The following is a 26,667-nucleotide window of genomic DNA, read 5'->3' on the forward strand; positions in this document are numbered from 1 at the left end:
TGGGGCTTCTCTTCCTCGCCAAGGACCCCTCCTTCCTGTCTCTGCTGCGCTCCCTCTTTCTCGCCCGTTTACTTCTAAAAGAGGCCAACGGCAACAAATGAACAATGACAAATAAATGAACCAAACAACGCATTAAATGACTCAGGTGCTGCTGAGAACAGAACCAGAGGTTGACGGACTGACCGTTTTGGTGAAGGTGACCTCGCTTTCCTCCGAGGGCTTCTGGACCGATCCTTGCTCCTCCTTTTGTGGCCTCTAATAGAAAAGAAAAATTACATTTAATAAAAACAGTAAGTAGGACAGCCAGACAGATTTACAGAGAAGCAGCAAATGCAAATGAGGTGGATTAGCAGAACTGGCCAACAACTGATATTATCATCTAGGACATGTTACTCTGAAATATCATCTCTGCTACCCAAAGAAATAAAACAGTACCATAGCAACACTCTTCAGTCAGAATCCTCTTTGAAGATGATATGAGTTATGACAACATATGATTTCTCCTTTAGGATAAAATAAAGTATTTTTGTCTTGATTTGAAAACCTGGTCAAATATTCAGATTTAATTACATTTTCCATCAGAACAAAGTCAAGATCACTTGGAATATGGCGCCCTCTTCTGCTGACAGTGGGAATAACTTTTGTTCACTGTTATAGAAATGTGAAATGTGTTACAGAGATAAGCAGAAGTACTGCAGTGAGAGACAGACGGAGGGGATCAGCAGGTCAGCTCAAAGCAGAAAGACACATAAATAACACTAAACTCGTTTTCGTTGGATGTAAAAAAATTTTTTTAAAATTGTACCTTTTAAAAAAAATTAGAAGGTACAATTAAAAGGAACTAATTCAAAAATGAGTTCAGAGACTAACAGGTAATAAATAATCATTAGTGGCAACTCTAAAATATACAGCATTTAGACTGGAAAAGTAAAAAAAAAAACGTTTGTAAAGTCAGCTGCTGTCAAAGCACCTGGAGCGACTCCTGGCGTGTCTCCTGTCTCTGGACCGAGAGCGCCTCTTGTGGCCGCTCCTCGAACTGTGGGCGTCACCGCCAGGAAAAGATCTTGGTGTTGGTCTGATCCGCCAGAATGAGAGAGAAAAAAAAAACAGGGAAAACATCAGTGGCCGGACATCACAGTACCGGTATGGTGTCAAACCGGGGCTTTCTGAGCACCTGTGTTTGGAGCGGGACCTTTTCCTCCGTGATCTCGAGTGGGAACGAGAGCGCGTCTGGGAACGGGACCGCCGTGACCTTTGGGAGCGGCTGGACGAACGCTGCTTTGTCTCTACAAAAGCACAAAGAAGAAATCTTAGCGTCAGCATAAAAACAACTTCGGCTGAGGTACGGAGCACTTCGAGTGTTTCAAATCAATCCAAATCCCCAACCTGGCTCTATGGCAGCAGCAATGGTGGACTGGGCCTCCCTCACCCTCTTCATCACACTTTCCAGCTCCTTAGCAGCAGCCTGAGGCGTCATCTCAGGGGGCTTTACTATGGCGTTATTGGAATGATTGACCCTGAAACAGATTTAACCATAGAAAAATTTAAAAAATAAACACTTTTCAAACACATTTCACAGTAAACGGTGTGAGAACGCACTTCAGGGGTCTGTCTCCAAACATGACTCCGTTTAAAGTGAGGGCTCTGGCCACAGAGTCCTGCTCCACAAACTCTACGAAGGCGAAGCGGGTCGGCTGAGTCTCGTCTCCGGCCATCCGGACAAACTTCACGTCTCCCACCTGCTTGAAAAACTCCAGCAGCTGCTCTGCAGTGGTGGTCTGGGACAGATCCAATAAAAATATAATAAACTGCACATTTAAAAAAAAACAGTCTTCACACCAAGAACTCTTCATGGGAACTGAACTCTGCACTAAACTCACATAAAGGCGCACTAAAAATGAGTTGTCTTCTGAAGGCTATTGAATACCCTAGATTTTAGCTGACGATTATTTCAATACTCAATTAACTCTTTCAGCCACAGATACGACTTTAACTACCTTCATTTATTCAGACTTTTCTTTAACCTCACCTGTGAGTTTAGGTTTCCAACGTATACCGTCCTCCTAATCTCATCGATTTTCGTCGGGTCAACATTGCCGATGAGGGGAGGCTGAGACAGCACAGAGGCTGTGGGGTCGAGGCTCGCTGTGATCCGATTCACCAGAGGAAGGTTCAGCTGCGGACGTAAACCGCACGGATGGATGTCAGATTCAACCCGTGCATGTGAATAAAAAAAAAAAAAACAAAATAAAAAACACCCAAAATAAAGACGATGACTCACGTTCTGAAGTGGAGCCGGAGTGGGAATCGGCAGCAGTCCTCCGCCTGGAATCAGACTGGGTACCGGGGCGGCAGGTGCCAACAGCGACAGAGCCTTGGCCTCCTCTGGGATCTTCCCTGCAGGACAAAGTGGGACGTTAGGGAAGGCAAGGGAGGCGCTCTTCACTCTGCCTGCACATTTATCCCACTGTATTCTAGAGAGAACGAGAGCATACGCTTCCCCATCCAGCCTAAAGAGTCATCTACCCGCTACTTCAGACCAAGCATCCTTACTTGGATTTGATTAATCTACTCTTTTCAGTCAATATGCATCATTAATATAAAAAGTGCAAAAGAATAGCTTCTTATTAAAGAAAAACAGAAAAAAGGGAGCTGATTATTTGTTTTTCTGCTTTCTTTCTTTTTATATATATATAGGTTAAGTAAAAAAAAAAAAAAAAAAAAAAAAGAAAAAGAAAAAACACAATGCAGAGAATGAGTCAACACTTTGATGTATGGTCACCTGTACTGGAAACATATTGGTCATGAACCATACGATATCAAGCATGGGCGCTTTTCCGCGGGGGGGAGTGGGGGGCGATCGTTTCGCAGTGTTGGAAAGGTGTGCAACACAAGACAACCCCCAATGGCTGCATCACTAATAGCACACAGAACATCAGATACAGAAAACAACAACAGTTTTAAGAACTTTGGAAATGCTAAGATTTCAATAAAACAACCAATTAGGAATTGTGCTCACTCCACTGTGGATAATCATTTTCTTCCCTTCTCTCTCGGCAGGAAGATTTAAAAGTTTTAAATGGTGCCTTGCAAATAGATTCACAACCCTTCGACTTTCCCCACATTTCCTCGTGTCACAGCCACAAACTCAACTCTGTTCCACTAGGACTTTATGCGACTGACCGACACAGAGCAAATTATGCTGGACCGCTTTGTGTTGGTCTAGCACAGGGGCCTGCAACCTTTAAGAGCCAAAGAGCCACTTTGTGGCCCTCAGTCCACTGAAATAAAACTAGTATGTGTCCAAAAAAAAAAGGACAAAAAACCTGTATAGCAATTTTGTTGTAATTTTCAAAGAATCACAGTTTTATTTCTATTATTTGGTTTGGAAATAATATTTTAACTTTATATACATTTAGTGTTTCAAATCAAAAGCGAAAAAAAAAAAATTAAATTAAAAATCATCTTATGTGTTAGAAATTTAGTGCAATTAATACATGTCAAAAGATGAATTAAAACTAAAAAACAACAATTATTATATAGTAAAATTTAAAAACATTAGTTGGTTCTTAATTATTTTTACTGGAAGGTAAAAGGAGTCACTTGAGGCTCCGGATTGTCGCATTGCAGACCCCTAGCCTAGCACATACAATCCCAAAAAAACACATCAAAGTTTGTGGTTGCATCGAGACAAAATTAGAAAAAGTTTGTGAATAACATTGCAAGGCACCGTGCAATTTTGACCTAGAGCTAGAGGGAATTCAGCATTAAAGGGGCAAGCAACCATCTTTGTTAAGCAAAACATGAACAGAGCAATGTATTAATGCATTACAAAGAGAGAATGATGCTACACTGATCAGTTCTGTGTCATTACTAAACATTCACATCAGAGCGGTACTGAAGTAATGTGAGGAAAAAGTACTAAATGTTGCCTTCTTAGTTCAGTGTCAAGTAGATGAATAAGTGCACAGATAGTTTAAAAGAAAGATATGTAGATATATATATATATATATATATATGATTTGTTACTGAGGCTCACTTTTCCACACAGACTAGCCCTTCACTACGTCAACAGACGTAGGAGACAAGAGAACAAAAGAGTTAGTGATCCTCATAGCATCTTTTGTGTGGCACACATCCCACCGGTGTGCCGTAGCAACCTGGACTGAATTCAACCACACACAAGCTCCAGCTGTAGCGGAAAGAGAGAGGGGGTTGGGGGGGTTGGACAATAATCAAAATAACAAACAAAAAAATAACAAATATAAACACAACCTGCAAGTTTCTAGATAGAGACAGTAGAGAGTGGACAACATGGGATAGTATGAAAAGGAAACAAACCGAAAACAAAATAAAAAAAAAAGTAAAAAAACAAAAACAAAACAAAACAAAAAAAAAAAAGAGACAAGGTGTCCATCTTGGAAGGTTCTGCGGGCTATTCTCCGGGTCACATCCCCCCCTTGAAGGCTGCGTTGGCCCGATCGGGGATAGTGGCTTGGAAAACAATGCCTGACTCAGGCTAGTGTAGTGTAACAGCTGGGCCAGTCTAGTCATCTGATATGCACACATAATCACACAGAAAAAACATACAAAACCAAATTAATAAACTCATTAGCCATCCAGCACCAAGTCACGTGGACAAAATGCATCAGGTTAGAAGTGTAATCATTGTGAGTGTACACAGGGGTGCCAAAAAAAAGGGGGTGGGGAAGAGAAGGGTACCAAAAAAAAAATTTAAAAGGGGGAGAAAGACAGAGTTTTACTCTTTAGCAATGGATTTGGTTACATTTCTTTTAGATACACAAGTTGTAATCCAGACTGTCCAGTGCTCATGGTAACGTTGATCTCCCTTTAATTTATGTGACACCAAATAGAAACTTGAGTGGGTGCTGTGGCTAAACCCATCACCTGTGTCAGGTGCTGGACCAATAAAATACTTTAAATCCAATCTAGGCATGGGCCGGTTTCTGCCAGTCCTTCTAATTAGATATGTGCTACTCATTTGTTATAACCAGGTCAAATACTGAAAATGTCTTTGCTGTTCATCAAATGTATCCAAAGAAACCACAGAACATTATTCTCTTTATGTTCTGGAACTTAGAAAATTAAATTGGACAGATGTAAAAAAACAAAATTCATATCAGATTTTAGATTGCCACACTGCCAGTCAGCTGGCAGAAAGAAGTCTGCTATAGTTTCTCTCACGAGCAAGAAAGGGGGAAAAATACAGCTAATATGTCTGTATTCCCTATATTTACTTAAATATAACAAAAATACTGAAAAAATAAGTGTCACATCATATTAGAAGTAACAGAAGAAAATATCGGTTATAAATCGTCTTAATTTATGGTATTTGTGTTTTAAATCTTTGCATATATTTGCATACCGGCCCATGCCTGCTCTAAATTATGCGACACCAGCCGTGTTTATTTCTGAAGACTACACCCCCCCTCCCCACGACCACGATAGACATCAAGGTGAATTCCAGAGAAGACGTCCACAGCTATTTATCAAGGTTTTTTTTATTATTATTGTAATATTATTAAACCAAGCAGCTTGCACTCACCTTCTGCGCAGGGAACCACTATCAAAGCTCTGTCAATAAAAACAGTGTTGGTGAGATGTTGCGCCACACCAACACTTGAGGGGTCTCGGTACTTTATATAACAAACTTTGGAGGAGAACGACAGAGGGGTGTTGCTGTGAGAAGAATTAAGGAGAACAAAGGATAAAGTTAGTCATTAAAAAACATTTGGGACAGCTACATACAAATTCTTACGTGGGGCCCTAACAAGGCCGCAACTCCGCGGCGTTGCCTCGCTGGCTCAGACCGGAAAAGCAGCGCTTACTCGGGGGGATAGAGACGAAGCTCCTCGATGTCTCCCAGGAAGCCGAACAGAGTGCGCATCTGCTCGCTGCTCACGGCCGACGACAAGTTGGTCACCTGGACGACTGCAGTCCCCGGCATTGTGCGAGCGATAAAGTGTTTCTTCGTCTGTGTGTGTTTTAAAATTAATCTTTATCGTTAGAACTGTATAATTCCTCAGTTATCCCTGTCTGCGCCAGAGGGTGGCGGTGCGGCAGGTTTTAGACTTCTTCTTGTTTTTGAACATCGTCTAAGAACCAAAATCGACCACTACAGCCCCTCCTACAGGAAGAAACAATACACTACAATTAAAATGAAGAAGAAAAGAAATAGTCAGAAATGTTTTGAGCAAATCATAAATTTATATAAGCCCAGTTATTGACTCCTAACGCATACCCATATAAAATAATACAAAAGTTGAAAAATAAGCCCAAATTTAAATGTATGTTTCAAAGCTAGTTTCATATATTCTTTTTTTTTTATTTATCTATTGGAGAAAAAGAGCACCATTTTAGGACAATGACAAGTAGCTATCTTTAACCTATCTGCTATTGTTAAAATTTAATTTTCTTCCACAAATAACTTTTAGCACCCATTTTTGCACTTTAAGAAAAATACAAATATAAACCTGATGAAACTTTACAATAGAAAAGGTGCAATGTTTTTTTTTTTTGCTTTAAAAAATGCAGTGGTAATATTTACAAGTATTAGACAATCTAAAACTGAAAAAGGAGACTCCTCCACTGTAGGAGTTGTCACACAGCACAACATATTTCTGGATCACGTTCCAAAACAAAACATATAAGCACTCAAAGTGTTTTTCCTTCTTATCTTCACAAGCAGCAACATTTTTTTTTTTTTTACATCAGTGTCTGAGTTAAATGAAGGACAGATTGTGTAGCAGCGTTTTGACTTACCGTCAATCCATTTTATATCGGACATACCAGAAAAACAAGAATTTTAAAAAAGGAAGTTATGTATAAAATGTATACATAACAGATTTCCCTGTATTCATAGCATAACGGCTCAATTTAATTTTCAACAATGGGGCAGGAAGCAATATAAACTTGGGGTCAAATATTTTATAGTAAATGTAAACAGCTGTGCAGAGTTGGGGTTGGCTTGACTAACAGGGATCGGCAAAATACCTTTTGAGAACAGTATAAAAAAAGTGAGACTTTTAGCTTCTTCCGTTCACTTCCACTACATTTACACAACCACTACTTGCTAATCCAAGTATTCCGGTCATACAGCTGTTGGTAGAAATAGAATCCAACCTTGTGCACTTAGGAATGTTAGAACTGCCAGGTATTTTACACGTATTTGAATTACAACATGTAGACAAAATCTGTAAAAAGCAGTGGAGTGCCCATGATAAAAGTTTTGTGCTGGCATTTGTTTTGCTCTCTGGTCACACAGATCTAAAAATATTCACACAAAATGAGAAGCTGAAACTAAAAACTGTTGCATCTATTTGAATGGGTAACAAAGTAGCACAAAAGTGTAAACTGCGGTCAAGACTTGCATATTCACACGCTTTTAAATGAAGCCATTTTTGAATAACTACCAGTTACTGCAATTTATCTTCAGCAGGTCCAAAACTAGCACTTATTGAGTTCTTCCCAGTTTTGTCGTTAGCCCTTAAGATGAACCCGGACGATCGAGACAGTAAAACAAAAGCATCACTGTTAAACAGCATTAGTTTATTGTCCCACAGGTAACTTCTGAAACAGGAAATTATGTACAAAATCTGGAATGTTGGATAAATGCATATCAATCATCTCACTGTGACCGTTTCCAGAGAAACATTAGAAATACTAGCTATACATTTAAATGGGAGCCTCTGCATTTGCAATTTATTGCTGGTTTTACAATCGCAAGTCACAAATGTTTCTTCAGTTATTTACAATTTGATTAGTAAGGTCTAAAATTTCATGTAAGTCTGCTAAATAAATACAAAAGTGGGAGTGAAAAACACAAAACGTGGATGAAGAAACAGTGAAAAGATTTGTTTTCATCCCTAGATTGTCTAAAGTAGACAATTTTTTTTGAAGTGATTATAAAGTGACCATAACCCAAGAAATTAATCTCTGCCGTTAAAAAAAAACAAACAAGAAAAAAAAGCAAAGAACTTTAAAACAAATACAATCAAGGATTTCATCAGAGTACAATACAACACAATGTGCGAAAAATGTCATTTTCTTGTAAATAAAAATTGACCAATTGCTAATCAAGTAGAAGAACTAATGGCCAGCTTCATTTGGAACAAATATTTTTCAACAGAAACTTATTCGTTTATTTTAAATGAATTAAAATGGGGAGGGGGGGGAAGTAGTTTTTTTTTTTTATTTGGTTGCCAATGGAAAAAGCAAAAATACAAGATATTTCACTGGCAACAAATGATGGAAGTGAAGGAATTCACTGGACAATGTGTATTTTATCATTTCCACTAGTTTGGGAAACACGTCTCGCTGCTGTACCTGTGTCTGAATGTCAACAGGTGGGGGTATAATACAAATCTTGATCACACTTATTTCTCACAGTCCTTTTATAATTGTTTTCAGAATGCTGAAACCCCACAGTGGAAACTTTTAAACACACAAACAGCGAGATATTCAGTACTCAACAAAACAGTAAAATATCTCGGCCAAAGTGATGAAAACTCTGTCACAACGCAGAGATTTTGTTTTTTGAGCAATGCCACACACACATATAATTTCTGTGCCATTTCATTGTAAAAAAAACACAAACCAAAAAAAAAAAAAATCACAATATAAAAAAAACATAAAATCATCAGGGGTACTAAAAGCTTGTGTTTAGGTTTAAAAACGATGCCGTGGGAATGAAAATAAAGGCTTTTAAATATTGCTTTGAAGCCATTATGCTGCAGATGTATTCGAAGGGGTTGCGAATGTGGGTATTGCTTGGGTTCCTCGGGGGGGAAGAGCTGAACATCCCTCCTCTTGTTCAAACAGTTCAAGGTCTATGGCACTTGACAATTTGTGTCTTCCATCTGTTCTCCGTACAGCAAAGGAAAAACAATAAAACAAAAACAAAAAAACCCACAAGACTGCTTCGAGGTGATGAGTGACGGGAACAAAACAGACGCAAAAGGCAACCTGTGGTTTTCTTCTGTGTAAAATGTTTCATGTTGCAAACTTTTTTATTTATTTTTTTTTGCATTGATGGCGACCTAAAAGATGAAATCCACACAACGAAACATGTTGATCCTTAAAATCTCTCTTAGAACAGTCCCTGCTTTTACCTTCTGTTCATTTTAATGCTTGCTTTGGTTAAATGGAGTAGCCTTGAGGTGTTTTCATCGAAAGCTAGCTTGTCTACTTCTAAGCACCTTTATGTCATCCTGCCGGAACCAGATGTACTTATTGCCCCATTTTTAGTCCTCTTTTTTTTTTTTTAAACAAAAGTTGTACCTTTTCAAAAGAGACATAAAAACAAGAACCCGCTTTTTCTCCCGATGCGAGGAACTCCATTCTGCTTTCTTCTCTGGTCGAAGGAACACCTGCATTTCTGAAAACGTCTGACGAGTTGGGATGAGCTTCCGGATGGCACAGATCTGGTTATCCAGAACATGACTGAGGTGGATCTTGACGGGTTTACGGAAGTCGGAGTGGATGGTTCTCCCTCTTCGTTTCCTTCTTTGATCTTCCATTAAAAAAAACAGAAACAAACTCCTCCTTGATCTACATTCGTCTCCCCATGAGAAGCACGTGACGCAGTCCCTTTTAATAATGTCGCCTGGCAACTGGGAAATGGTTCAGCTACAGAATAATAATTAAAAAAATAAAAGGCAAACTTAAGGACATAAGAGAAGAGTGGGAGCCCTGCCCCCTAGTGGTCGCCTCCATGCCCATCTGAGGAAGTAAAACCCAAATCTTGACAAGTGGTTGATAAGTCGTTGACTTAGAAAAACAAACAAAAAAGCGGATCTGTACAGAGATCAGAGTTCTCATCAAATCTTCAGGTTTTCGTATAAAAAATATATATATGTATACCACAGTGACGGCCTTTTGAGGACGCGTACTTGCATGTGTTTGCTGCTGTTTCACTAAGACCCACTACATTCAGTGGTTTTCCCCGTTGCATCGAGGTGACGAAGACCTCCGAGGATCACGGCTATAAATAGTCCCAATAGGTGTCAGCAGATCAGTCTCTCCTCTGTGTATAAAAATATGACAGTCACCATAAATTTCTTTGCTCTCCTTTCTTGTGGTGCACCGGTCTGTCGGACAGATGCAGTCGAGTCTACGCTTGCACTTCTCTTACGATCGTTAAATCCACAGTGGTTGGAAACGTCTTGAGCAGGGACACTGCATTCCCATGATCGATGTTCACAAAGCTGTAGCCATTTGCCTGTGGACCAAAACGAGCACAAAAAAAAGTTTGTTTTTTTCCCCCTTCGAACCAGAACCAACATTACATTTTTTTTTTTTTTTAAGCACAATACCTGAATTATTTTATCTCCAGGTTGAAGGATTTTGGACGCTGGCCCCTCAGGTTGAACTCGAGTCACAAAAATGCCCTAAAATGACATAAGACATAAAATGCAGTGGTTTTCAACTACAACAATAAATTAATGTCTAAAAAAAACTTTTTTTTTTCCTTTCTTATTTCAAAATAGGACATGGTTTCAGGGTTCTCCCTCTCTTTTTGGTTAACAGGGAAGCATGCATTTCTACAGCGGTTAGAAACAGGCTTTGAATACAAACCTGCAGAAACCACAGACTGACTGGATGTGCTGATTAACTAATGGACAGAAGTAAAAAATAACGGGGCTGAAACGATTAATCGTGATTAATTGATTAATGAAATAACCGTTAACTTATTTAGTTATCAGCTAACTGGAGTTTTCGGACTCAAAAACGGTCGTATACAAAAACAAATTACCCCACACATTCACAGCAGTAATTAAGCCAAAACTGTTAAAAAAAAAAAATGTACATTGTGCATAGACAAAAATGCAAAATGTATCCAGATCGTTGATAAATATATTTTGGCTAAAACTCCTGAAGCGGTATAGTTTTAGCTTCACCTGGTTTAGATTTTCTTAAGTATCTTAAGCAATAATTTTTTTTTTTCTTAATTAATCAAGGAATTGAATTATTTGTACATTTTAGTGTATTTCTAACATGTTATGAAAGGCTTATGTGGGTAACAAAAACATACAGAGAATGTGCCATTTTCTGATTAATCGTTAGTTTCAGCCCTGATAGAGAAATAGATGAATGGAGCGACGCACGGATGGATAAATTCATGGACGGACATACGGACAACTAATGCAGGAAGGGATGGACAGATACTTGTTTAGATCTTGAAGAGTACTTAAAATCAAATTCCAAACTTTTCCAGACTCTGTAGGCACCCGGGGCACAGAATGTCCTTAAGAGCAAAAAGAAAGACTAGAAGATGAAAGGTGTAAGCTTACATTATCCTCAGGACGGAAGGGGTTTCCCCGGCCTCCCACTCCGCCCGATATGCTGAAACCCAGCTCTGGATTCTTCTCTACTTTCACACGGATCTGAAACACACCCACACACTTTTGATAAGCTACTGTTTCACTTCACTCCCCGTCAGTTACACATTTCTCTTTCATTAATACACACCAGAAGCAAAAACAGCAGGACTCTAAAGAAAACAATGTCAAACTAACTCACAATGGTTCATTAGAAAGACAGGAACAGTGATTATGTTGGATAAACGGGAGAGATAAATCTAGGGAGAGATTTGCAAAGCCTCTGTGTGGACAGATTTCTTCTTGATGGGAAGGTTTGAAGTAAATGCCCAGAAACATGACGCCTTGTAAGTTTCTCCCCTTGAACTTCAGACTTAATCCTAGCATTGATCTATGCAGCTGAGTGAGAGAGAAAATAAAATAAGTACTTTAAGAGTTTGAGTCTTTTATGGAGTGGAAGAAACTGTTGGAAAAAGAAAAAGCTGGGAGAAAAGAAAAGGTGAACATCTGATTCAGTTTCAAGTCTTTTTCAGCCTCTTAACAGGTTTTCTTCCACAATCGTCCTGTTCTTATGTAACAGGATCCATGTTCTTTCAACTCTGAGGAAAAGGTGTCCCACAAGGCACGATGCTGGCACCACTGGTTTTACTGTGGGGGTGGCATGTTTAGGGCGATGTGCCGCGGACCTTCTTCGTCTACACGGCTTGTGGCAAACTGATAACAGAATTTCTTATGGCTTTCTACTCGCTACTTCGCTGAAAGGCCATCCGCATCTTTTGGTCTTTGTGATGCAGTTTATTTGCTTATGTTCTTTAAAAATACCCTGACACCTATGTACATCATTTCTATTTATACTGAGATTAAATTACACACAGGCAGACTCTGTTTACCAACTGGGTGACTTCAGAAGACATTTGCATTCTTTTTAAAGGACCAAATACGAAAAGTTAAAAGGGTATTAATAATATGAAACACCCATTACTGATTAAAAATAACATCTGCTAGCAACACCTGCAGACTTAAACAAGCGATTGTAATAGTAGCGAGAAAAAAGAAAAAGCTAAAGTTTCATTTTAGTTTTACAAGGGAAACCGACGACCTCACCTCTTGCTGTATCGTGTCGTGAGGAATGCGCGGAGGCCCGTGGGGCTGCTGGGAGACTTTGAGCATCAGATAATCGATGAGCTGCTCTCTGGAAGGGTGACGAGCCATTGAGGTCTGGCTCATCTGAGGACGAACAGAAGGGCCCATCTGACCATTCATCAAAGGCACCTAGGCGACAGAAACACACACTGATAAACAGACTGCTCGGCACATGTGTGCAAGCTCAGTGCTTTGCTAAATATTGACAGGTAAAAATCAAGTTGAAACCAGAAGTTTTGACAAATTTAGGTTTTTCTTTACTGGATGACTTGAATTACACCTACTTTTCTGTGGGGGTCCATGGTGTAGCTTTGTGGCCCTTGGGTTACAAAAACATCATCCTGAAAGGAAAATGTGGATAATTATTGCACTGAAATGACACACGCCGAACATCTACTTGGTACCTTTTCAATCAATATGCATGGGACATCAAAAGGACGACAGGGACATATAGTTTGCCTTGTGTTGACATCAAAAGCAAGACTTTAATTTGACATAAGAGGAACAAGGAAAAAGCATATCAGTTTCTTTTTAATGGGGAAACATTAAATTGTGATTTGCTCAAATCAAGAACTAAGTGGACTGTGGTTAAGTTTACAGGAATAGAAGTTACACGACACACATGGATTAAACAGGATCAAAACTCTCCATCTATGCCAATTCCCACGTCTACGTCCTTAACACACACACTTTGGCCATCTTACCTTTCATCAACATATTTTTAAGTCCACACATGAAGTGGGAGGTTACGAAGTCAGGCTGATGTGATCAGAGGTTGGAGTGAAGATGACGGATGAGCAAAATTAAACGTTACAAATGCAGTTAGAGGAGGAGACATCATGGTTCAGACAGCCGTCACAATCACAAGACGAATTATTCGAGGTGAGATGGTGAGGAATACTGGGATGTTTTTGAGGGTTTTTTTACATTAAAGAGCACAGCATATTTAAAAGGGGCTCTTTTATCCCACTTAGGGGATGAAAAGTATCGATTAATGATCTAAAGTTGATTGAGCTTATTGATGTTACCCATCGATAAGCTGCCATTTTCTTAAAAATCTGAGTTTCCTCCAGACAAGTGTTTGTGTTTCAAAACAGAACCACATAAAGTGCATTTTCTATCCCACACTGGACCCTGTTTCGAGCGTTTCTCTGGTATGGTGCCGCCATCTTTGTTTCTCTATCAACCGGCTCTGCTTTAGGATGTTTCTGCTGGATGGTGGCCAAACTACAAGACTAAAAGAAGACCTCAGTGGACGTGTTGTTAGTTACTTGATAGGAACTCATTTTAATTTAATAAACAATTAATTTGCGATTAATCGTACATCGATCAATCGTTTGCATTCCAAGTCCAGTCTGATGTTCGGCTTACATAACAATGATGGCTAAATAAGATTAGCTTTAGAAACATTTAAGCTTTCTACTGGATTTAATTATCTACTGGTTTATTTTCTATATTAAAAAAACAAAACAAAAACAAGGCCCCTGTTAAAAAGCTGCTCCCCTAATGATCACAGGGAACATGAAACTGGAATCTGTCCAGTTTTCACTGAAATCAATCACCACACATGAATTTTAGTAACAGGAAATCAGATGTTGAGAAACAGTAAACTCTGGTTTTCTATAAAAGAACAAGCCAAAGATAGCTTCTCAGGGTCTGATTACTTCTCAACATCTGGTGTACAAGGAAACAGACATTTCCTTTACTTTTGAAAATGATGTGAAACTAGCAGGAGCTGGAGCTTGAGCTGCTGGCGCTGGCTACAAGTTCACAGTACTCACACGGAAGCTCAGGGCTCCATAGGGCTGTCGGTCAGCTCCGCTAAAGGCCATGCCCCCTTGGCTGGCATGCATATCCCTACAGCTGCCGTAGTGAGACCAGCTCAGCGGAGAAGTATTGAAATTATAGGAGCGAGACAGCGCATTCTGACGACAAGGAAGCAGCCGACATGTCGGAAGGTAGCCATGCAATCCACCAAATGAGTGACAGATAAACAAAAAGATAAAAACATGGACAGATACAGTAAAAATCAGCATGCAGTGAATCAGAGGAGTTCTACTGATGGGTTAGTAGCCTCTGGTAAAACTATTTGTTAAACGGCTATTTAATAAAAATGCTTTAATTAAAAAAAAAAAAAGTACTCTCATTGTTCCATGGCTTGCTTCAAACCTCACAGAAGATGCAAAACTTTTTTGTTTTGCATTAAATAAATATTTCCAAACAGTTACATATGTGCTTCTAGTGTCAAAATCTAGGAACTTGTGTTTCACGCTGCTGACCAGCAACAAGTGGGGGCAGGGCAGAACCAAACTCGGATCACTCTGGGCCTTTCTCTGGCATAAAAAGACTTTAAAAACAAAATTCATGTGATTTAGAGCTTGATGTGGGAAGATGCAGATGCATTTGTCTGTGGTGCAAAAGAGTATAATACTGTTGACAGTCTGCAACTCAAATTTAAGACTTTTAAGACATTTTAAAGACAATTGTATTTCCGCAGAAATGTACAAACTTTGTCTAGACTACTGGCAATAAATTTGCACTTATCCATGATAGACTCAAAAAAGCTAGCTAGCTAGCAAGTGTATGTTAGCAGTGAGTTAACAGGAACCGCAACGCAATGGAGACGTCCGAGTGCGACTCAAACCTTTTCTTGGCAGAAAAATCCAGTGAGAAAAAAACAATGCAAGATAAATTTTGTCTTGACTGGAATATTTAAAGACATGTGATTAACAAATTAGAGGCCAACTTAGTTTTTAAAGTGAATCATTTTAAGGCCTTAATCTTTTAGACACGACTTTTTAAGGAGGCATAGACACCCTGATATATCTGAATAGGCTGTAGAGTTGGTGAGAAGAACATAAACCTCTAGTTTAAACAAAACTATTTATTCAGTTAGAAAAACAAACGTTGAAACACTGAAATATTTTGGTCACATCAGCACTTTTCTTTTTTACCTTCTCCATTTTCTTGGCTTCAATGTGCCGCATCACTTGGTCCCTCCAGTCAGTTGGCACCCTCCCTGGTCCCATCCCTCCCGACACCTGACCCGGCCCGTCGAGAAGCGAGTGCTCAGACTTCACCCTGGTGTTGGGCCTCTTGCTGGGGCTGCTTTGCTGGTAGCTGAAATCACTAACGGACATGGTCCTTTCTGGAAGCTCGTGGGGCTGGGGCCTGGCGGCGACGGGCCTGGAAGTGATGGGTGTGTCGATGCTGTAAGTGCGAGCGGAGAAGGGCCTCTGCATGGCCTGGCTCATTGCCAGTGGCCCCCTGGCGAGGGTGTGGATGTCCCTGTAGGTCATGTACTCCCCCTCGGGAGCTTGGACGCGCCTTGGGTCGCCAATGGAGACTGAGGAGGCGGAGCTGCCTTGCCGCTGCAGAGTGCTGCTTCGAGGCGGTCCACTGGCAGAATGAAGCCTCTCTTTGGTCCAGTCTCCCATGGGGGCCATAGGGACGCCCCTCTGCTGGGGCTGTAGAGTATACGGAGGTGCCTGGTTACGGTTTGAGTAGTTGGTGTTGGCGAGGGAGTGTGGATGAGGCGGGAGGTAGCCTTGGTGGTCCCGTTGAGCCCAGAGGCCGTCTTTAGGCACGGCGCTGCTCGCGTACTGGATGTTATACTGAGGGGGAGGGACTCCCATGCTCATGCTGGACGAACCCGGATATCTGCTGGTGCTGACCGGAGGGTTAGAGGACGACAGCAGGTCTGAGGAAGACGATAAAGAGCCGGGGTAGACCTGCAGATTCTGGTCGTTGAGTAACTGACTGGCCGATTTGCTCCGGACGATGTTCTGACCCTGAGCTCCCGGCCCTGGGACTATTCTACCCGCCACTGCTGCGGCAGCCTCGTCGTCCCCATCGAACGAGTACAGCTTCATCCCACCCGCTTCTATGTTGCTGACGCTGTGGGATTTTGTCACTTGCGGCGGCAGCGGGCATCTTTTTTCCGGAGACAGCTCCTCAGTGCTGCGAGACAACGACATGTCGCTGCTGGCGGCCACACCCGTCGAGGCGGACATCTCCGCTCTCGTCCCTTGGCTTCTGTTCACCAGGCTGTTGATGCAGTCGCTCCCCTGCTGGTTCCCGTTCTGGAAGTCGTTGCAGTCATTGACCGAGCCGTTCTTTGCTTTGTCCAGCTCGCTGAACTGCGGGGCGTGGTACGGCGGCAGCTTGGTCACGTTCATATTGATCTGGTCCCACTTGGTGTAGGCGTCCCCCATTCCGTTGGTGATCCCCTTCTCAATGAAGGCTTCCATCGACAGGTCGTACTCCGGTGGGGTCTGCTGGGTTTTTAACAGGGTCTGGATTGACGGTTCTGAGCCATTGCCATTGTGGAGGAGAGGGGTGGTGTCTTTTGGCTGGTTCATATTCTCGTCGTCTTGTCTAGTAATATTTATCGCCGAGAGAGAAACACAGAATCAGACTGTGTGGAAACGGCAGGATGATGGCTAAGCTCAGAAGAAGGGAGCTTACCTGCTTTTTGGAAGGAAAGGCATCTTGGACTCCCTCTCTGGCGTGCACAGAGAGTTGTCCTGACTGCTGTCGGTGGTTAAAGACACAGAGTCAGACATCCGCGATGGCGACGAGCAGTTGCTGTTGTTCTGGTTGCTGTTGGCTACGGCGTCGTCCAGCAAAGAATCAGCATCATCTATTGAACAGAGATATCACTTTTATAAAGGTACTTATGTCTGGAAGATATGTCTCCAATTTTTTTTANTCCTAATCTCATCGATTTTCGTCGGGTCAACATTGCCGATGAGGGGAGGCTGAGACAGCACAGAGGCTGTGGGGTCGAGGCTCGCTGTGATCCGATTCACCAGAGGAAGGTTCAGCTGCGGACGTAAACCGCACGGATGGATGTCAGATTCAACCCGTGCATGTGAATAAAAAAAAAAAAACACCATAAAAAACACCCAAAATAAAGACGATGACTCACGTTCTGAAGTGGAGCCGGAGTGGGAATCGGCAGCAGTCCTCCGCCTGGAATCAGACTGGGTACCGGGGCGGCAGGTGCCAACAGCGACAGAGCCTTGGCCTCCTCTGGGATCTTCCCTGCAGGACAAAGTGGGACGTTAGGGAAGGCAAGGGAGGCGCTCTTCACTCTGCCTGCACATTTATCCCACTGTATTCTAGAGAGAAAGAGAGCATACGCTTCCCCATCCAGCCTAAAGAGTCATCTACCCGCTACTTCAGACCAAGCATCCTTACTTGGATTTGATTAATCTACTCTTTTCAGTCAATATGCATCATTAATATAAAAAGTGCAAAAGAATAGCTTCTTATTAAAGAAAAACAGAAAAAAGGGAGCTGATTATTTGTTTTTCTGCTTTCTTTCTTTTTATATATATATAGGTTAAGTAAAAAAAAAAAAAAAAAAAAAAAAGAAAAAGAAAAAACACAATGCAGAGAATGAGTCAACACTTTGATGTATGGTCACCTGTACTGGAAACATATTGGTCATGAACCATACGATATCAAGCATGGGCGCTTTTCCGCGGGGGGGAGTGGGGGGCGATCGTTTCGCAGTGTTGGAAAGGTGTGCAACACAAGACAACCCCCAATGGCTGCATCACTAATAGCACACAGAACATCAGATACAGAAAACAACAACAGTTTTAAGAACTTTGGAAATGCTAAGATTTCAATAAAACAACCAATTAGGAATTGTGCTCACTCCACTGTGGATAATCATTTTCTTCCCTTCTCTCTCGGCAGGAAGATTTAAAAGTTTTAAATGGTGCCTTGCAAATAGATTCACAACCCTTCGACTTTCCCCACATTTCCTCGTGTCACAGCCACAAACTCAACTCTGTTCCACTAGGACTTTATGCGACTGACCGACACAGAGCAAATTATGCTGGACCGCTTTGTGTTGGTCTAGCACAGGGGCCTGCAACCTTTAAGAGCCAAAGAGCCACTTTGTGGCCCTCAGTCCACTGAAATAAAACTAGTATGTGTCCAAAAAAAAAAGGACAAAAAACCTGTATAGCAATTTTGTTGTAATTTTCAAAGAATCACAGTTTTATTTCTATTATTTGGTTTGGAAATAATATTTTAACTTTATATACATTTAGTGTTTCAAATCAAAAGCGAAAAAAAAAAAATTAAATTAAAAATCATCTTATGTGTTAGAAATTTAGTGCAATTAATACATGTCAAAAGATGAATTAAAACTAAAAAACAACAATTATTATATAGTAAAATTTAAAAACATTAGTTGGTTCTTAATTATTTTTACTGGAAGGTAAAAGGAGTCACTTGAGGCTCCGGATTGTCGCATTGCAGACCCCTAGCCTAGCACATACAATCCCAAAAAAACACATCAAAGTTTGTGGTTGCATCGAGACAAAATTAGAAAAAGTTTGTGAATAACATTGCAAGGCACCGTGCAATTTTGACCTAGAGCTAGAGGGAATTCAGCATTAAAGGGGCAAGCAACCATCTTTGTTAAGCAAAACATGAACAGAGCAATGTATTAATGCATTACAAAGAGAGAATGATGCTACACTGATCAGTTCTGTGTCATTACTAAACATTCACATCAGAGCGGTACTGAAGTAATGTGAGGAAAAAGTACTAAATGTTGCCTTCTTAGTTCAGTGTCAAGTAGATGAATAAGTGCACAGATAGTTTAAAAGAAAGATATGTAGATATATATATATATATATATATATGATTTGTTACTGAGGCTCACTTTTCCACACAGACTAGCCCTTCACTACGTCAACAGACGTAGGAGACAAGAGAACAAAAGAGTTAGTGATCCTCATAGCATCTTTTGTGTGGCACACATCCCACCGGTGTGCCGTAGCAACCTGGACTGAATTCAACCACACACAAGCTCCAGCTGTAGCGGAAAGAGAGAGGGGGTTGGGGGGGTTGGACAATAATCAAAATAACAAACAAAAAAATAACAAATATAAACACAACCTGCAAGTTTCTAGATAGAGACAGTAGAGAGTGGACAACATGGGATAGTATGAAAAGGAAACAAACCGAAAACAAAATAAAAAAAAAAGTAAAAAAACAAAAACAAAACAAAACAAAAAAAAAAAAGAGACAAGGTGTCCATCTTGGAAGGTTCTGCGGGCTATTCTCCGGGTCACATCCCCCCCTTGAAGGCTGCGTTGGCCCGATCGGGGATAGTGGCTTGGAAAACAATGCCTGACTCAGGCTAGTGTAGTGTAACAGCTGGGCCAGTCTAGTCATCTGATATGCACACATAATCACACAGAAAAAACATACAAAACCAAATTAATAAACTCATTAGCCATCCAGCACCAAGTCACGTGGACAAAATGCATCAGGTTAGAAGTGTAATCATTGTGAGTGTACACAGGGGTGCCAAAAAAAAGGGGGTGGGGAAGAGAAGGGTACCAAAAAAAAAATTTAAAAGGGGGAGAAAGACAGAGTTTTACTCTTTAGCAATGGATTTGGTTACATTTCTTTTAGATACACAAGTTGTAATCCAGACTGTCCAGTGCTCATGGTAACGTTGATCTCCCTTTAATTTATGTGACACCAAATAGAAACTTGAGTGGGTGCTGTGGCTAAACCCATCACCTGTGTCAGGTGCTGGACCAATAAAATACTTTAAATCCAATCTAGGCATGGGCCGGTTTCTGCCAGTCCTTCTAATTAGATATGTGCTACTCATTTGTTATAACCAGGTCAAATACTGAAAATGTCTTTGCTGTTCATCAAATGTATCCAAAGAAACCACAGAACATTATTCTCTTTATGTTCTGGAACTTAGAAAATTAAATTGGACAGATGTAAAAAAACAAAATTCATATCAGATTTTAGATTGCCACACTGCCAGTCAGCTGGCAGAAAGAAGTCTGCTATAGTTTCTCTCACGAGCAAGAAAGGGGGAAAAATACAGCTAATATGTCTGTATTCCCTATATTTACTTAAATATAACAAAAATACTGAAAAAATAAGTGTCACATCATATTAGAAGTAACAGAAGAAAATATCGGTTATAAATCGTCTTAATTTATGGTATTTGTGTTTTAAATCTTTGCATATATTTGCATACCGGCCCATGCCTGCTCTAAATTATGCGACACCAGCCGTGTTTATTTCTGAAGACTACACCCCCCCTCCCCACGACCACGATAGACATCAAGGTGAATTCCAGAGAAGACGTCCACAGCTATTTATCAAGGTTTTTTTTATTATTATTGTAATATTATTAAACCAAGCAGCTTGCACTCACCTTCTGCGCAGGGAACCACTATCAAAGCTCTGTCAATAAAAACAGTGTTGGTGAGATGTTGCGCCACACCAACACTTGAGGGGTCTCGGTACTTTATATAACAAACTTTGGAGGAGAACGACAGAGGGGTGTTGCTGTGAGAAGAATTAAGGAGAACAAAGGATAAAGTTAGTCATTAAAAAACATTTGGGACAGCTACATACAAATTCTTACGTGGGGCCCTAACAAGGCCGCAACTCCGCGGCGTTGCCTCGCTGGCTCAGACCGGAAAAGCAGCGCTTACTCGGGGGGATAGAGACGAAGCTCCTCGATGTCTCCCAGGAAGCCGAACAGAGTGCGCATCTGCTCGCTGCTCACGGCCGACGACAAGTTGGTCACCTGGACGACTGCAGTCCCCGGCATTGTGCGAGCGATAAAGTGTTTCTTCGTCTGTGTGTGTTTTAAAATTAATCTTTATCGTTAGAACTGTATAATTCCTCAGTTATCCCTGTCTGCGCCAGAGGGTGGCGGTGCGGCAGGTTTTAGACTTCTTCTTGTTTTTGAACATCGTCTAAGAACCAAAATCGACCACTACAGCCCCTCCTACAGGAAGAAACAATACACTACAATTAAAATGAAGAAGAAAAGAAATAGTCAGAAATGTTTTGAGCAAATCATAAATTTATATAAGCCCAGTTATTGACTCCTAACGCATACCCATATAAAATAATACAAAAGTTGAAAAATAAGCCCAAATTTAAATGTATGTTTCAAAGCTAGTTTCATATATTCTTTTTTTTTTATTTATCTATTGGAGAAAAAGAGCACCATTTTAGGACAATGACAAGTAGCTATCTTTAACCTATCTGCTATTGTTAAAATTTAATTTTCTTCCACAAATAACTTTTAGCACCCATTTTTGCACTTTAAGAAAAATACAAATATAAACCTGATGAAACTTTACAATAGAAAAGGTGCAATGTTTTTTTTTTTTGCTTTAAAAAATGCAGTGGTAATATTTACAAGTATTAGACAATCTAAAACTGAAAAAGGAGACTCCTCCACTGTAGGAGTTGTCACACAGCACAACATATTTCTGGATCACGTTCCAAAACAAAACATATAAGCACTCAAAGTGTTTTTCCTTCTTATCTTCACAAGCAGCAACATTTTTTTTTTTTTTACATCAGTGTCTGAGTTAAATGAAGGACAGATTGTGTAGCAGCGTTTTGACTTACCGTCAATCCATTTTATATCGGACATACCAGAAAAACAAGAATTTTAAAAAAGGAAGTTATGTATAAAATGTATACATAACAGATTTCCCTGTATTCATAGCATAACGGCTCAATTTAATTTTCAACAATGGGGCAGGAAGCAATATAAACTTGGGGTCAAATATTTTATAGTAAATGTAAACAGCTGTGCAGAGTTGGGGTTGGCTTGACTAACAGGGATCGGCAAAATACCTTTTGAGAACAGTATAAAAAAAGTGAGACTTTTAGCTTCTTCCGTTCACTTCCACTACATTTACACAACCACTACTTGCTAATCCAAGTATTCCGGTCATACAGCTGTTGGTAGAAATAGAATCCAACCTTGTGCACTTAGGAATGTTAGAACTGCCAGGTATTTTACACGTATTTGAATTACAACATGTAGACAAAATCTGTAAAAAGCAGTGGAGTGCCCATGATAAAAGTTTTGTGCTGGCATTTGTTTTGCTCTCTGGTCACACAGATCTAAAAATATTCACACAAAATGAGAAGCTGAAACTAAAAACTGTTGCATCTATTTGAATGGGTAACAAAGTAGCACAAAAGTGTAAACTGCGGTCAAGACTTGCATATTCACACGCTTTTAAATGAAGCCATTTTTGAATAACTACCAGTTACTGCAATTTATCTTCAGCAGGTCCAAAACTAGCACTTATTGAGTTCTTCCCAGTTTTGTCGTTAGCCCTTAAGATGAACCCGGACGATCGAGACAGTAAAACAAAAGCATCACTGTTAAACAGCATTAGTTTATTGTCCCACAGGTAACTTCTGAAACAGGAAATTATGTACAAAATCTGGAATGTTGGATAAATGCATATCAATCATCTCACTGTGACCGTTTCCAGAGAAACATTAGAAATACTAGCTATACATTTAAATGGGAGCCTCTGCATTTGCAATTTATTGCTGGTTTTACAATCGCAAGTCACAAATGTTTCTTCAGTTATTTACAATTTGATTAGTAAGGTCTAAAATTTCATGTAAGTCTGCTAAATAAATACAAAAGTGGGAGTGAAAAACACAAAACGTGGATGAAGAAACAGTGAAAAGATTTGTTTTCATCCCTAGATTGTCTAAAGTAGACAATTTTTTTTGAAGTGATTATAAAGTGACCATAACCCAAGAAATTAATCTCTGCCGTTAAAAAAAAACAAACAAGAAAAAAAAGCAAAGAACTTTAAAACAAATACAATCAAGGATTTCATCAGAGTACAATACAACACAATGTGCGAAAAATGTCATTTTCTTGTAAATAAAAATTGACCAATTGCTAATCAAGTAGAAGAACTAATGGCCAGCTTCATTTGGAACAAATATTTTTCAACAGAAACTTATTCGTTTATTTTAAATGAATTAAAATGGGGAGGGGGGGGAAGTAGTTTTTTTTTTTTATTTGGTTGCCAATGGAAAAAGCAAAAATACAAGATATTTCACTGGCAACAAATGATGGAAGTGAAGGAATTCACTGGACAATGTGTATTTTATCATTTCCACTAGTTTGGGAAACACGTCTCGCTGCTGTACCTGTGTCTGAATGTCAACAGGTGGGGGTATAATACAAATCTTGATCACACTTATTTCTCACAGTCCTTTTATAATTGTTTTCAGAATGCTGAAACCCCACAGTGGAAACTTTTAAACACACAAACAGCGAGATATTCAGTACTCAACAAAACAGTAAAATATCTCGGCCAAAGTGATGAAAACTCTGTCACAACGCAGAGATTTTGTTTTTTGAGCAATGCCACACACACATATAATTTCTGTGCCATTTCATTGTAAAAAAAACACAAACCAAAAAAAAAAAAAATCACAATATAAAAAAAACATAAAATCATCAGGGGTACTAAAAGCTTGTGTTTAGGTTTAAAAACGATGCCGTGGGAATGAAAATAAAGGCTTTTAAATATTGCTTTGAAGCCATTATGCTGCAGATGTATTCGAAGGGGTTGCGAATGTGGGTATTGCTTGGGTTCCTCGGGGGGGAAGAGCTGAACATCCCTCCTCTTGTTCAAACAGTTCAAGGTCTATGGCACTTGACAATTTGTGTCTTCCATCTGTTCTCCGTACAGCAAAGGAAAAACAATAAAACAAAAACAAAAAAACCCACAAGACTGCTTCGAGGTGATGAGTGACGGGAACAAAACAGACGCAAAAGGCAACCTGTGGTTTTCTTCTGTGTAAAATGTTTCATGTTGCAAACTTTTTTATTTATTTTTTTTTGCATTGATGGCGACCTAAAAGATGAAATCCACACAACGAAACATGTTGATCCTTAAAATCTCTCTTAGAACAGTCCCTGCTTTTACCTTCTGTTCATTTTAATGCTTGCTTTGGTTAAATGGAGTAGCCTTGAGGTGTTTTCATCGAAAGCTAGCTTGTCTACTTCTAAGCACCTTTATGTCATCCTGCCGGAACCAGATGTACTTATTGCCCCATTTTTAGTCCTCTTTTTTTTTTTTTAAACAAAAGTTGTACCTTTTCAAAAGAGACATAAAAACAAGAACCCGCTTTTTCTCCCGATGCGAGGAACTCCATTCTGCTTTCTTCTCTGGTCGAAGGAACACCTGCATTTCTGAAAACGTCTGACGAGTTGGGATGAGCTTCCGGATGGCACAGATCTGGTTATCCAGAACATGACTGAGGTGGATCTTGACGGGTTTACGGAAGTCGGAGTGGATGGTTCTCCCTCTTCGTTTCCTTCTTTGATCTTCCATTAAAAAAAACAGAAACAAACTCCTCCTTGATCTACATTCGTCTCCCCATGAGAAGCACGTGACGCAGTCCCTTTTAATAATGTCACCTGGCAACTGGGAAATGGTTCAGCTACAGAATAATAATTAAAAAAATAAAAGGCAAACTTAAGGACATAAGAGAAGAGTGGGAGCCCTGCCCCCTAGTGGTCGCCTCCATGCCCATCTGAGGAAGTAAAACCCAAATCTTGACAAGTGGTTGATAAGTCGTTGACTTAGAAAAACAAACAAAAAAGCGGATCTGTACAGAGATCAGAGTTCTCATCAAATCTTCAGGTTTTCGTATAAAAAATATATATATGTATACCACAGTGACGGCCTTTTGAGGACGCGTACTTGCATGTGTTTGCTGCTGTTTCACTAAGACCCACTACATTCAGTGGTTTTCCCCGTTGCATCGAGGTGACGAAGACCTCCGAGGATCACGGCTATAAATAGTCCCAATAGGTGTCAGCAGATCAGTCTCTCCTCTGTGTATAAAAATATGACAGTCACCATAAATTTCTTTGCTCTCCTTTCTTGTGGTGCACCGGTCTGTCGGACAGATGCAGTCGAGTCTACGCTTGCACTTCTCTTACGATCGTTAAATCCACAGTGGTTGGAAACGTCTTGAGCAGGGACACTGCATTCCCATGATCGATGTTCACAAAGCTGTAGCCATTTGCCTGTGGACCAAAACGAGCACAAAAAAAAGTTTGTTTTTTTCCCCCTTCGAACCAGAACCAACATTACATTTTTTTTTTTTTTTAAGCACAATACCTGAATTATTTTATCTCCAGGTTGAAGGATTTTGGACGCTGGCCCCTCAGGTTGAACTCGAGTCACAAAAATGCCCTAAAATGACATAAGACATAAAATGCAGTGGTTTTCAACTACAACAATAAATTAATGTCTAAAAAAAACTTTTTTTTTTCCTTTCTTATTTCAAAATAGGACATGGTTTCAGGGTTCTCCCTCTCTTTTTGGTTAACAGGGAAGCATGCATTTCTACAGCGGTTAGAAACAGGCTTTGAATACAAACCTGCAGAAACCACAGACTGACTGGATGTGCTGATTAACTAATGGACAGAAGTAAAAAATAACGGGGCTGAAACGATTAATCGTGATTAATTGATTAATGAAATAACCGTTAACTTATTTAGTTATCAGCTAACTGGAGTTTTCGGACTCAAAAACGGTCGTATACAAAAACAAATTACCCCACACATTCACAGCAGTAATTAAGCCAAAACTGTTAAAAAAAAAAAATGTACATTGTGCATAGACAAAAATGCAAAATGTATCCAGATCGTTGATAAATATATTTTGGCTAAAACTCCTGAAGCGGTATAGTTTTAGCTTCACCTGGTTTAGATTTTCTTAAGTATCTTAAGCAATAATTTTTTTTTTTCTTAATTAATCAAGGAATTGAATTATTTGTACATTTTAGTGTATTTCTAACATGTTATGAAAGGCTTATGTGGGTAACAAAAACATACAGAGAATGTGCCATTTTCTGATTAATCGTTAGTTTCAGCCCTGATAGAGAAATAGATGAATGGAGCGACGCACGGATGGATAAATTCATGGACGGACATACGGACAACTAATGCAGGAAGGGATGGACAGATACTTGTTTAGATCTTGAAGAGTACTTAAAATCAAATTCCAAACTTTTCCAGACTCTGTAGGCACCCGGGGCACAGAATGTCCTTAAGAGCAAAAAGAAAGACTAGAAGATGAAAGGTGTAAGCTTACATTATCCTCAGGACGGAAGGGGTTTCCCCGGCCTCCCACTCCGCCCGATATGCTGAAACCCAGCTCTGGATTCTTCTCTACTTTCACACGGATCTGAAACACACCCACACACTTTTGATAAGCTACTGTTTCACTTCACTCCCCGTCAGTTACACATTTCTCTTTCATTAATACACACCAGAAGCAAAAACAGCAGGACTCTAAAGAAAACAATGTCAAACTAA

General features: G+C 40.0%; 4 protein-coding genes across 6 annotated transcripts in view; all 4 read right to left on the bottom strand.

The window, feature by feature from the left end:
• srek1 (splicing regulatory glutamine/lysine-rich protein 1) overlaps positions 1 to 6,110 on the bottom strand; it is an 11,940-nt gene extending 5,830 nt beyond the window's left edge. For 2 of the 3 annotated variants that reach the window (XM_007575816.2, XM_016662746.1), the window contains exons 1-9: positions 5,850 to 6,110; positions 5,567 to 5,700; positions 2,282 to 2,397; positions 2,030 to 2,176; positions 1,600 to 1,778; positions 1,387 to 1,517; positions 1,175 to 1,286; positions 971 to 1,075; positions 184 to 255 (exon numbers count right to left, since the gene is read on the bottom strand). In XM_007575816.2, coding sequence (XP_007575878.1) covers positions 184 to 255; positions 971 to 1,075; positions 1,175 to 1,286; positions 1,387 to 1,517; positions 1,600 to 1,778; positions 2,030 to 2,176; positions 2,282 to 2,397; positions 5,567 to 5,700; positions 5,850 to 5,968 — 1,115 coding nt within the window. In that variant the 5' untranslated portion in view covers positions 5,969 to 6,110. Of the gene's footprint in view, positions 1 to 183; positions 256 to 970; positions 1,076 to 1,174; positions 1,287 to 1,386; positions 1,518 to 1,599; positions 1,779 to 2,029; positions 2,177 to 2,281; positions 2,398 to 2,782; positions 2,918 to 4,039; positions 4,555 to 5,566; positions 5,701 to 5,849 lie in introns of those variants that run through there. The other variant, XM_007575817.2, reaches the window with a different exon arrangement.
• A 1,438-nt stretch (positions 6,111 to 7,548) lies between these two features.
• LOC103154512 (protein LAP2-like) lies at positions 7,549 to 17,636 on the bottom strand. The gene is made up of 11 exons (XM_016662742.1): positions 17,627 to 17,636; positions 17,413 to 17,528; positions 17,230 to 17,308; positions 16,950 to 17,133; positions 15,437 to 16,859; positions 14,264 to 14,407; positions 12,767 to 12,823; positions 12,444 to 12,611; positions 11,313 to 11,405; positions 10,335 to 10,409; positions 7,549 to 10,240 (listed from the first exon to the last, which is right to left on the bottom strand). Exons 1-11 carry the CDS (start codon positions 17,634 to 17,636, stop codon positions 10,133 to 10,135), a joined length of 2,457 nt encoding a protein of 818 aa, XP_016518228.1. The 3' UTR covers positions 7,549 to 10,132.
• Positions 17,637 to 19,346: 1,710 nt separating this feature from the next.
• Positions 19,347 to 21,242, bottom strand: LOC107833455 (serine/arginine-rich splicing factor 11-like). Its single transcript, XM_016662748.1, has 3 exons — positions 20,981 to 21,242; positions 20,698 to 20,831; positions 19,347 to 19,685 (listed from the first exon to the last, which is right to left on the bottom strand). Exons 1-3 carry the CDS (start codon positions 21,097 to 21,099, stop codon positions 19,678 to 19,680), a joined length of 261 nt encoding a protein of 86 aa, XP_016518234.1. The 5' UTR covers positions 21,100 to 21,242; the 3' UTR covers positions 19,347 to 19,677.
• Positions 21,243 to 22,679: 1,437 nt separating this feature from the next.
• The window catches only part of LOC103154513 (protein LAP2), a 68,714-nt gene continuing 64,726 nt past the window's right edge, over positions 22,680 to 26,667 (bottom strand). The window contains exons 24-26 of the mRNA XM_016662743.1: positions 26,444 to 26,536; positions 25,466 to 25,540; positions 22,680 to 25,371 (exon numbers count right to left, since the gene is read on the bottom strand). Of these exons, the coding sequence (XP_016518229.1) occupies positions 25,264 to 25,371; positions 25,466 to 25,540; positions 26,444 to 26,536 (276 nt within the window). The 3' untranslated portion in view covers positions 22,680 to 25,263. The remainder of the gene's footprint in view (positions 25,372 to 25,465; positions 25,541 to 26,443; positions 26,537 to 26,667) is intronic.

The sequence above is a fragment of the Poecilia formosa genome, unplaced genomic scaffold (assembly GCF_000485575.1).
Source record: "Poecilia formosa unplaced genomic scaffold, Poecilia_formosa-5.1.2 Scaffold389, whole genome shotgun sequence".
NCBI lineage: Eukaryota > Metazoa > Chordata > Actinopteri > Cyprinodontiformes > Poeciliidae > Poecilia > Poecilia formosa.